The sequence below is a fragment of the Montipora foliosa genome, chromosome 6 (genome assembly GCF_036669935.1).
Source record: "Montipora foliosa isolate CH-2021 chromosome 6, ASM3666993v2, whole genome shotgun sequence".
NCBI lineage: Eukaryota > Metazoa > Cnidaria > Anthozoa > Scleractinia > Acroporidae > Montipora > Montipora foliosa.
In genome coordinates this window covers 22,766,829-22,779,328 of record NC_090874.1, presented here as the reverse complement: position 1 = coordinate 22,779,328, position 12,500 = coordinate 22,766,829, and the positions used below count along the sequence as shown (strand labels likewise).

Below are 12,500 nucleotides of genomic sequence, written 5' to 3'. Positions count from 1 at the left end.
GGAACCGAAGGAAGGTTGCTAAAACTCCCTAAGAGGGAGTTTAAAAAACGACTACGGCTAAGGCAACGACAACGGCAAAAAGCAGTAATATTATGATCGTGCTGCACGCATTTTGGTACATTTCTCTCACGTACTCGTCAAAGCAACATTCATAAAATGACCAATCTTCAGGTTTTGACGACAAGGTGGACAAACAACGTTAACAGTGAATCTTTCCTTCTCTCTCTTTGCTTCAAATCTGTACGTATGTACCAATATGGTTATAGCATACTTCGCCCATATTGCACAACATAAACGAGATGGAAACATCGTGAAACTCAGTGAAACACTTAGGACAGCTCAAACTACTAGTTTGAAGTGACGTTCTCGTCACCGCAGCCGTTGTGGTTTCTTAAACTCCCTAATAGGGAACGTTTTTAGGACGCGGACGTCAACTGGAAGAGACAATTTAGCGTGCCGTGGCAGTGGTGTCTACCAGATTTTTAAACTAATTATCTCTAATGGAGAAAAGATACTTAGAAATGTAAATGTGGTTGTGTGAAAAGAGGTTAAAAGGGAAAACGGCTCACTTACGGTTGCCGTCAGCGTCTCAGAAACGCTCGTGCTTAAGCTCCCTAATAGAACGGCGACGGCAACGAGAACGTCACAGATTTGCATAGAGCGGTTTTCAATAGGCCATTTCCGAGTTCATATCTGCTTCGTCTTCAAAGCGAGTCTAAGTGCGAAGTTTTTGTGATGGTAATTAGTTCTAATTTACATATGGATGAAAACTAATTTTGAAGACGAGGCAGACATGAACTCGGAAATGACCTATGAGTATCGAAAGTAATTACGCAATTGCGATTGCTACGCTCAGTGATTGGCTTAATTAAAAGTATCGCTCGAGTTTATCAACCAATGAGAAGGAAAACCGAAACCAATCGCGACTTGCACGCGCACGCGCTATTTTTCCCGCGTTTTGAGCAAGTTACATGGAATTGGTGCAAATTTTAGATCGGTTTGCGTTGTTTGCACCTGCTGTGATTGGTCGAAGTAATTACTTTACGCTCATTTGAAAACCGCTCTATTTAGTGAGCAAAATAAATTGAGGGCCGTTCATACTATATGCTAGTTTCGTTCTTGAGGGTTTGTCACATCTTTGTCACTTTAAAATGCTTGGAATAGTCGCGAAGCCATTACGAGAACGCGAATTGACATATAAGGCGACGTTCTCGTTGCATTTGCTGTCGCCGTTGCTCAAGCTTGCCAATACACAAGGGCTGTGAGATGGGAACTCCGGCTTATCGTCCTTATCTGAGAAAACTAGAAAAAACAAAAAGAGCATGGTGACACACGCTAACACCAATCCGGTGTGGCCAACACATCACGCATGCGCACAACCATTTTCCCTGGTCAATTAGCAGCTGCTGCGGCCTTGCTGGGCCTCATCAGCATGGCGTCAGCATGGCGTAACCAACATACCAGGCGGCAGGTCTTGGAGCTGTCACTAAAGGGATGCCAAAAACATCCGCCCGGTATGTTGGATTCGCTCTGACGAAGGGCTAACGCTCGAAACGTCAGCTTTTAGAATCTCTGTACGGTGGTCAATTTACATTATCAACTCCGTTGATAAACCAAATTTTTGTATACTACTTCCCCACCGACGCAGCACCACAGTTTCTTTAGAAACTACCCCTTCATTCGCCTGGTATGTTAGCTACGCCATGCTGATGAGGCCCAGCTAGGCTGAAAAACAGATTGTCCATGACTGCTAATTGACCAGGTGAAATGGTTGTGCGCATGCGTGATGTGTTGGCCACACCGGGGACCACACCGGGATGGTGCTAGCGTGTGTCAACATGCTCTTTTTTTTTTTTTTTTACCGTAAACTAGAAAGTCTACACATTCGCAAAAGATTCTGTTACAAAGGCAGCAGTTTCTCCCCAGTTATTTAAAGACCCTGAGTGTTAATCCGGCTGGACCTCCCGCACGGAAGTCTAGTGCACTCTCGATTGAGCTGACTGGTCAGGGGCGTAGCCACGCGGAGAATGGGAATTCACAACGTCCCTCTCCATTTTCCGCGCGGATTGGCCGCTCGTTATTTGCCTCCCTGGCCAACAATCCAAGCTACGCACGCTAACGCAGGCTAGGATCCATTGGAACGTTGTAAGATTTGGCAAACAAAAGTTCAATTATTTTACGAAGATGATACCAGATATAAATAGAAACTTCTGCAGCGCCTATCAATGGCAACCTCGTTTCCAGGGAACAGAGACAGAGACCCTGGCAACGAGGTTGATGTTTTTTGGTTATATGACGTTGTTGTTTTGCAGAGAACAGCAAAGAAATGTACCTAAATGTGTACCGCACGAGCAGCTCGATCGTTTTCTCTCTTTATCCAGTAATAGACCCCGTAATAGACCAATTTCAATATATTAAAATTCAGTCCTAAACAAAAGACATCATCTCGAGGCTCTGGGGAATTAACTCATACAAATCCTTATATTTATTCCCCAGAGCCTCGAGATGATGCTTTTTGTTTTGGAATGAATTTTAATATATTATATCGAAATTGGTCTATTGTTGCTGCAGCCGTTGCCGTTTCTTACGCTAGTTTAGGCCGGCAGGTACAAAACACAGGTCTCAGGTCACCTAGGCCCTGTTTTACCAATACAGAAGCAGACCTAAACATTCATTAAAGCTAACCTTGGGCTTATTAGACCGAAACAAGAGTTTAAACATTCACCTTTCACCTTGTTTCTGTATTGGTAAAACGGAGACCTGTGTTTTGTTCCTACCCAGTTTGGGCGACTGTTAAAAAAAGCATAACCACAAGCCCTGGGACAGAGTAATCTAAATGGAGGATAAAACTTTATTTGTAGCAAACTGACAATGAAGGATAATTCTTCATTTGAGCAAGAGATCGTGTTGTACTTGTCCGCTCACTGTACGAATTAAATCTTCTGTGTGCCGGGGTCCGCCATAATGAAAGCCGAGAAGACCCTGAGAACGACATTCCAAATATGCAATTTGATGACTGGGGAGACTGGGGACGAGTAAGAGATCGAATCGAGTTTTCGTCCTACTCGAACTGTTCTTTATCTCGACGTCCTTCAACAAAATTTACTTGCATATTAGTATGAAACAGATACAGATTTTAGCTTCAGAAAAAGGATTGTTTCGGTGTCCCTTTGAGTCGGTTTTGCCTCATGTCTTTGGCCCAGAGCGGCACGGAAAGCGACGCAAATTTGAACAGTCTGCCCGACGATGCTCTGTTGGCCATCTTGCGTTTCTGTGACTTGAAAACCCTGTCTGTGGTATCCCGCGTGAGCAGAAATCTCTACCGTTTGGCCAGAGACGATTCTTTGTGGAAAGAAACAGCATTGCAATGTGTGAATGTCCGTCTTTCGGACAGAAAGTAAGTGGGATGATTTCCGTCTCGTTCACTGTACAGTACGTTAAAGCTCAATGTACTGTAAGTAAAAATGGCAGCAGTAAACTAACCTGTAACTAATATCTTCGTTGTAGATCTGGATGGGACTGGAAGGAGCTTTGTAGGGTCTCTTGGAATTGGACACACGGGTGTTGTAAGGACCGTAACATTCTCAGGTTTAATTTGAAGTGAGTTATTAGTATGTTACTTAACTTATCAGAGTTGTTTACTGGTCAGATCCCCTCATTAAATTGACAGACTTAATTAGTTGATGTGGCAGGTATTCTGCAGTTATGGTCTCGGTTAAGGTAAATTGAAGTATATTTCCCGAAAAAAAAAATCTGAAAAATTAATTTTAAAACAGTTAGAGTTGGCTTTCTTTGTTTCCGGCCAAAATCTGCGTGTGACAAATGATTGACGTATTGTGTCAATCACAGGATCAGGATCGGGTGTAAATTGACAGCCTTCATGCACGGTCTGCTACCTTAGCACGTACACGAATGCTGATTGGCTCAGCACAATTGGCTTTCAAGCAGGGGGTGGAGTTATTCAGCAGACCATGAGCTGCCTGTGAAATCTTTATGTTCAATTTTCTAGGGCTTTATTTTGAAGTCAAAATCACAACCTCATGGACCTGATGGATTTTGAGATATTGCTTCCAAATTTTTGGTACGACATGTAATAGATGATTGTACTACCCCAAATACCGTGTGAGGATTCTTCATTTGTCTTCAGAGACTGATTTTATGGCACTTTTTCTGCCTGAATTAAGTATGAGATGAGAGTTTCAACGTACATGTAGGTGCGTGATATTTCCTTCAATTCATGACATATCAAAAATTTTTCACGCAGTAGTGGAGTGCATTCGTCTGTGACTAAGATGCAACAAAGTGCAGTTGTTTTTGCAATAAAGCGAAGGGACAGGAGCTTCTGTTGCAGACTCGGTCTTTCTGAGTTTGAGGCGTCAAAACTAAAAGGCAACCAAAAAACCAAAAAACTAAAACTTTATTCAAATAACAAAAAACTAAAACTTTATTCAAATAACTCAATCTTTTAGCTTTAATTTGATGTATAGTTTGACCCTATTAAAAAAAATAACGACGCGGCATGTATTTTTTTTTCTGTGACACCTCGTTTTCCTTTACTGAGACCTTACATGCAAGTCCCACCTCGTACCACCAATATAATGACATTTGAAATGTACCACAGTAGGTCCACCTCAGGATGTCTATTGCCTCCTCCACTCTTTTGCTTAAGATAGTACTTTTATGGTATATTAAAATAAAACAGATTCCATGTCGCCATGCATCTGTTCAGTAATATAATCAGTGCTCGACCTTAACTTTTTTGATCGCTTGCCCTGGGACTACTTGAACTGAAAATTTACTAGTCCTGAGTAAATCTCTGGTAGTCCTTCCTGATTGTAGCATGGCAATATTATTTGCAATATCTTTTCGCCATCTTTGTAAATAACCTAAGGAAAAGTGTTTTTCCATTCAGGGTGGAAATGCCTGACTTTAATGGTTCAATCCTCTTGATCATATGAAGATTTCTTGGTTGCTTCATTGCTCTTGCTCTCTTTTGTCTCCAATGTCTTTTCTGCGTCTCCACTACCCTCTTTATGGCGTTTGTTTGGATAATCTCTGTTGTTAGAACTAAAAAAATAGGCCTCTAATCACTTCATGATAAGAACACGGGCAGTCGAGACAAAGATGGTGGGCTGGGAGTTCCTTAGTGCCCAGTCCCAACCTCAGCTTTGTTTAGTCTTCTCGCCTCAGTCCTCGCATTGGACTATCTGTTTTAGCGATCGAAACGTTGCGAGGAATGCATCGAAACAACATTTACAAGACGTGTATTTTGTTTTCACCTAATGTAATTTTTTTGGACATTGCAAAAACTAATTACAAAGTAGTTACTGGTCCTGTGACTAGTGGTTCTAAGTTCCTACTAGTCCAGAAGCATTTTGCACTAGTCCAGGACTAGTGGACTACTGCTAAGGTCGAGCACTGATATTACAGCTGAGGTCAAAATGTGGTAAGAACAAAAAAGTGGCACACAAGGCAATCGCTAAGTATGTCACAGTCACTGGTGTTCTCACTAGCCATTTTGATGTCTTCTGTGATCTACATGTATTACTGAACAAACACAAGGTAACATGGAATCTATTAGCTTAAATACAATGAAGAATTAAGAGGTTTTGATGGTGACGTCAGCTATGCGTCTCTCCTTTAATAGATCATAGGTGAGAGCCAATCAAAATGCTGGCATTATTGAGATTATTATTATTATTATTATTATTATTATTATTATTATTATTCTAACTACAAATGTGATACAACTTTAATGTACTTTAATGTATTTGTTTGTTTGAAGCATGTTGTTTGTGCATTTAAGAACTGATTTAATTTTCCAGAGGCTTTTCCCCTTCTTCACTTCCCCCTCGATCCTCATGTCACCAAGAGCTGTTTTCTGTGACCTATCCTCTGAACAAAATTACGTTACGAATTAAAATTACGAATTAAGTTTTTTTGTTTCATTTGGTAACTTATATTAACTTTTTTGTATTAAATCAATGTTATTCTTCGTGGATAAGAACAGAGCTTTTTCGTTACTAAAAGGAAAGTTACGTCAATCTACTCTTTCAAGTAATAAGCATTTAATAACTATTTTAACAGTTTGAAAAACTGGCACAAATAAAGTTTTGTCAGTTAACTACTGCATTGCCAAATGGAGGTTGGGTTCCTGGGATATGTCCAGTTGCTTCCACTGGACGCCAGCCAGCCCCTCGACAGAGTAAGGCTCTGATCATGGCCAGAAATCCCATAGGCAGCCCAAGCTCGCGTCACTACAGACAGCCGTTAAGAATTTAAATGAGTTATAAGACTTTAATCAGAGAACGTTTAGAAATACATTTGATAATAAAAATTAACGGTAAAAAACTACGATGTTTCGAAGTCTCAGCATGACCTCATTATCAAGTAGAATGTTAAAACTGATGTAAAATTATAGCTCAGAGATTATATACAAATAAAATGTGATAAACTTCATTAGAATAATGAGCGTTCATTGTTATTGGTGTTTAACGTGTCAGTTTGTGCAGTATATGTTTAAATAAATACTTTTGCACGTATTGAGTCAGACTGCGTTTTTAGCTTTGGTTTTCGTTCGCGAATGAATAACATTTCGTGAATTAGGCAGTCCATTTTCCCAGAAAAAAACAACTGGTTTAATGAAATGCATGGTCTCAACCTCAGAAAGACAGGCCTTACCGAACTTTTAAGAATAGCAACCAAAGATCAGCTATTTCAGTTATGAGCAGGTGGACGGTGTGGCCATGGGCTCGCCCCTGGGACCCCTTATGGCAAACGTTTTCCTGTGCTCCATTGAAGAACAACTGGATCGCAACAAAAAGTTACCAAGTTTCTATAAAAGGTACGTCGACAACACATTAGCCACGATGCCGAATATTCAAGCCGCAACAGCCTTCCTTGCAACATTGAACGAATGCCATCCTGCTATACAGTTCACAATGGAAATTGCTGAAAACAACAAGCTTCCATTCCTCGGTATGATGATCGAGAAAAGCGGTCGCTACCTGACAACAAGCATATATCTTAAACCAACTGATACAGGACTGCTCTTACATTGCCAGAGCCATGTCGATCAGCGGTACAAAAGATCTCTGCTGAATACAATGCTGAACCGAGCTTACCGCCTGTCATCAACGAAAGAATCCTTTACGAAGGAATGCCAACATCTCAAGCGGATGTTTACCAAGCTTAAGTACCCAGTGAAACTTATCAACTCTGCTATCGCCGGGTACACGAGTAACCATGGAGCTGTTCAAGGAGCCGCTGTGGGGATGGGGTAAGTGTTGTAATGACTGTTACAGTACCTCATCAGGTGGAGTTAAATTATTTGACCTCGGACCCAAGCTCCGTGTCTTGTGCGGCGATCAGTAGCAGTTAAATTCATCAGCTATCGTGGAAATTGAAGCAGAAAATGCTCATTTCTAGCCAAGTGTGTGGGGTTTTTTGACGACGAAACATTCACGGGGGTTCACAAATGATATGGCTTTAGCTTTGCATGAAAAACTCTTGGCTGGGATGGATTTTCAAGTCGCAAACCGCCTCTGAGCTGACAATGGTCGAAATCTTAGTGTGCAGCCTTGACTTCGTCTTAGAACATTGAAAACACGGACTTCCCGAAACTGTGAAATAAACTCCAAAAGGCACAGGAATAGACCAGACGTGAGTCATTTTGATTCATTTTATTGAATAAACGTTAAACTGAGCATTTTTTGTGCTTCATAATCGACTGTATTTTATTTCCCATACAAAGTCTTATAACTCATTTAAATTCTCAACGGCTGTCTGTAGTGACGCGAGCTTGGGCTGCCTATGGAAATCCCAGCAACCCAGTCTTACAATGGAAGTAGGGAGGAGAGGGGGAAAGGGAAAGAAAAAGCCCAACTGGACAAGCACAGCGCAAAGTGGCTGGCAAATCCTCGATGAACTGCTGATGGATAATTATTGTGGTTAATGGATGTTGAATTTTTTAATACCAAAGTATAGTTTACACTGAAATTCTATTTTCATTGATCAGAAGTATTTTTAACATGTTTATTGTGATCATTGGTCTTAAAAACAGGTTCCATGAACTTTCCTGGAACCAACAAAACAATAGTTATAGATGGATTACCATGGTCTCTGGGCATCATGAAAACAAAAAATTATTAATGGGATTTGAAATCCTAGGGCATGCGTAATGTCTTTTTCAAATTGGATGATGCTTAATAATATTATTTATAGCATGTTTGTCCGTATAGACCACCAAACATAACATCATTGTAAAAAATTCAAAATAGTCTCAAGTAAATTTTAAAAGCTTTATGGCCCACCTTCATCCAAAAGGCATTGCAGTCGTCTGCTTTTGTTTTCAAATGGCAACTTGTCCAAATGGGTGATGTGACTGGTTGAATGGACTCAGGTGAATCACGTGAGAAGCAACATGTAAGTATTTGGAAAATTTTGTGGTACACAAAGTTCAGTCACAGTGTGCAATGACTTTTGGGCAAATGTGGGCCTTTATATAATAATAATAATAATAATAATAATAATAATAATAATAATAGTAATAATACGAAGAATAAGAATACGAAGAATACGAAGATCACGGCCAGAACAAAGGAAGGGTATGAAACCTCTGACGTCATAAGGTTCAACAAAAGCCTTCCCGCAGGGCGACGCCCTATGTCCGAGGTTGTTCACTTTATGCCTCAACCCGATATCTTGGAAGTTGAAAGCATCAGAAGGATACAAGCTGTCAAGACCCCTGAGTGGCAAGATTACGCACTTGCTATACATAGATGATAAATTTTATGAAGATATATGAAGCGTCGAAGGATAAACTTGAGAGAGTAATGAAGACAGTTAAAGAAGCCATGGGAGATGTTGGTTTGGAGTGGAATGAGAAGAAGTGTTCTACAGCTCATGTAAGGAGAGGTTCATTAGACTACAGTTTGGGAGGCACTGCCATCGGAGAAAGGCAGGTCATAGAAAATCTGAAGAAGGGAGAGACCTATAAGTTTTCGGGAGTTTTAGAAAATTCCAAGCAAGAGGACAGCTCTGTTCTGTGGGGAGCTTCAAAGGTTTGCTTGCAGAGACTGTCAATTATATGGTCGAGCCCTCTATCGGACATCCACAAAGTCTGAGCATCTAATCAATACGCACGACCAGTTGTCACCTACCCTATGTGGACACTAACATGGCCGCTCGCAGATCTACAACAACTCGATCGCAAGATCATCAAAGAGAATGGAGGCTACCATCCACTCGGCTCAGCCGAGTTGCTATACCTACCAAGGAAGTGTGGAGGCCGGGGACTGAAGTCATTTGAGAGTCTGTATAAGCAGACCAAAGTCAAGACCAGAATGAAGCTGTACGCAAACAAAGATCGAACGAGGAGTTTAGTGCGCGAGTTTGAGGAGATGTGCGAACGAGCAGGAAGAAGATCACTGGTAAAGGATGCCAAGAAATTTGCTTTGGAAATGGACATTACCCTGGACCTTGCATATCCAGATCCCAAAGTGTTGCAAACTGACTCAGGTGAGGAATCACATGTTAAAGGAGTAGGGAGAACATTACGAGTGAGAGAAGAAGAGAGAAGCATGAGGGAAGTAAGAGAGCAGAGGTGGCAAGGAAAGCTGTTCAGAGAAAGATGGAATGATAACAAAGTTATTGACTGCTTCACTTGGCTTAGTAAGTGGAAGTCAGCACCTGTGCATACTGTTGCTGGAATCTATGAGTTATACCAGAAATTACTCCCCACTAAGCTGTACCACCAAAGCAAGACAACGACGCTGACCACCTCGGATGCTACGTGTCGTATGTGTGGAAAAGGGCCTGAATCTATGGCCCCCATGTGATTAGTGGATGTGGTGCCTTGGCACAGACTAAGTACATGCAGAGACACAATGCAGCCTTGAAAATCCTCTTCTTCGAGTTCCTGAAAGACTTAGATCTAGTCCAGAGCCCCCTTGATACTCTCCAGTCTCACCTAAACCGGAGTACAAGAATGTCCGAGCGTGCGCTTACTGGGATGTGCCAGTATTCGCTGAAAATACGGAAGTCAGGGCTAACAGAATTGATGTGAGAATTGTGGACAGAAAGGACAAGAAGGTGATCCTTATTGAGATGAGCTGCCCTTGGGTTTCCAACAGAGAACAGAAGGAACAGGAGAAAACTGACAAGTATGCGCCGTTGAGATGGGAGATGCGCCAACAGTTCCCCGGCCACACTATCACACAGCTTAATGTGATAGTTGATGTACTAGGAGGCTACTCCATGGAGATGGCGGAGAAAGTTAGGAAGTGTTTAAGTTTGGATAGGGGGAACCAGGTTTTGTTTAATATGCAGAAGGCAGTTTTATCGTACACCCTAAACATAGCAAGGTCATTCAAGGTCTCGACGAGTTATTAAGGAATATAAACTCTTGTTCCTTTCTCAAATGTTGGTTTATTAGTTATCACCAATTGGTTTGTAAAAAGGTTCAACAGTAGGGATTGTTACACAATAGTGCCTTTTCCTACTTATATCTGTAAGCATACTTACGTACAACATACTGCATCATAATAATAATAATAATAATAATAATAATAATTATTATTATTATTATTATTATTATAATAATAATAAATACATTTTTTTAAAACTCTCTTTTCATGAAGCCTAATGCCATGGATTCAACTTGGAAGGTCACAGCAGCTGTATGTAGCACAAGCAGCTGACATCATTCTTTATAAGAGCAACAAACACAAAGGCCAATCGTCATGGCAACCCTTAAGGACCTTTAGTGGTCACCATGGTGATGTCCGTAAATTTGTTATCATTGATGGCCAACTGGTGAGTTGCAGTCTGGATAATTCAATACGCACCTGGAACCTACAGAATGGGAAATGCAAAGATATATACATCGGCCATACAAGTGACATAAACAGTGTGGACTGTGATGCCGATGTGATTGTGACAGGATCAAGGGATAAAACTGTCAAGGTAAGGTAAGACTTATTGCACAAAATTAATGAATATGGACGTGATTTATTAATTTTGTGTATACCAGTAAACAAGCTACAATGCCCTGACAGGACTTATTATGTACAGTAGTTGAATGCAATTTGACTTAGTTAGCAACAACTTGAAGGTGGAATCTTTTGCAATGTCTTGGTGACCCTAAGTTATTTTGTGTTTTGGCTAGCATTGCATTTGCATTGGATTGTCACGCAGTGTTAGTGTTGAATCATCTTGTTAGCATTGTGTTAGCATTCATTTTGTGAGCATTGTACAGTTGGATTGTGTTTACTTAGAATCACATTCTGCATTTATTACAGGGTCTTTTGTTGTATTGGCATTATTTTTAGTGTTGTTTGCATTGCATCGTTTCATGTCTCCTCAGTCCCAATGATTATCCTTATCTGAAGTGCATGTATTCAGTGGCTTTGGTTGCTAGGGTTTGTCTGCTAGCAAGAGTTACATGTAGCAGTCTTACCACTTAAATTGCTCGCAGCTTAGCAGTAGTTGGCGTTTTACTGTATGGTTGGCAGAGCATTTTTGTTGTTCAGTACAGTTGCTAGCTTTTATGATCATTTCATTCCTCACCATAGCCATCTGCCCGGCGTTTGTGTATTGACATTTCCTGGTAGAGGTTGTTAAAGGCATTTTGGTTTTGTTTCATGGCTTCTAGGTATGGTCTCAACATAATCGCTCTTGTGTGCACACCATTTATGTTGATGATAATGTTTGGTCTGTTGCTCTAAATCCAAGCTTCAGGTACTTGCATGTTCAACCTATCTGTATTATTATTTTTTAATGTCAATATTGCAACTTACATTCATATACATTAATAATATTGAGTTTCTGTACCTTGTACTGTAAATGTTAATTATGCATTGCCAAGTGGAAAATCAGGCCATGCCAATTGGGTGATCACATGCCATGGAAAGGTAAACAGTTGCCTTTGAACTCTCTCCTATCAGGGAAACCTTTTGGCCAACTGTGTTTCCCCCTCTACTTTGCATGAAGTTGCTTTATTTTTCCTAAGACATGGTATTAATTTTATTTGAAGATGACTGTTGTTGAAGAATAAGAGGGTAACCTTCAAAATCTGACAAAGTGTGAAACAGACTCAAGTGACAATAGATGTTGTTTCTATACCCCTTAAGTGAATGGGCAGTATTTGTCATGTATTTAAGGGCCCACTGACGGATTTTTCGCGCGTTGCTAAGGAAGTGAAATGTTACTTCCGGTAACTGACGTCATTATATCATGAGCTGACAAGAAAACCCACTCACTAGCAAAAATCACCACACAAACTGTTGTTTCCATCGAAGGTTTTTACTCGCCCTTCCTCGCGCTCGTTCTCAGATCAACTGCGCATGCGTAAACGAACTGACTTCCGGTTTGAGAAAAAAGCTAAATTTCCGGCGGTTTTAAATTGAATTAAATTTTTTTTTACATGGCACGTTTCACCCTCAAATACAGAATATAGCTAAGCATTGATTTTTTAAATTCATCTTTTTTGAAAAAGTTAT

General features: G+C 40.6%; 1 protein-coding gene across 3 annotated transcripts in view; it reads left to right on the top strand.

The window, feature by feature from the left end:
• The first annotated feature begins 3,033 nt into the window (after nt 1-3,033).
• Nucleotides 3,034-12,500, top strand: part of LOC138006991 (F-box/WD repeat-containing protein 4-like) — a 32,784-nt gene continuing 23,317 nt past the window's right edge. For 2 of the 3 annotated variants that reach the window (XR_011123973.1, XM_068853643.1), the window contains exons 1-4: nt 3,049-3,397; nt 3,508-3,600; nt 10,641-10,965; nt 11,654-11,739. Coding sequence is in view for 2 of the 3 variants with exons in the window: in XM_068853643.1 (XP_068709744.1) it covers nt 3,189-3,397; nt 3,508-3,600; nt 10,641-10,965; nt 11,654-11,739 (713 nt within the window). In the remaining variant the exon portion in view is untranslated. Of the gene's footprint in view, nt 3,398-3,507; nt 3,601-10,640; nt 10,966-11,653; nt 11,740-12,500 lie in introns of all 3 variants that reach the window. The other variant, XM_068853644.1, reaches the window with a different exon arrangement.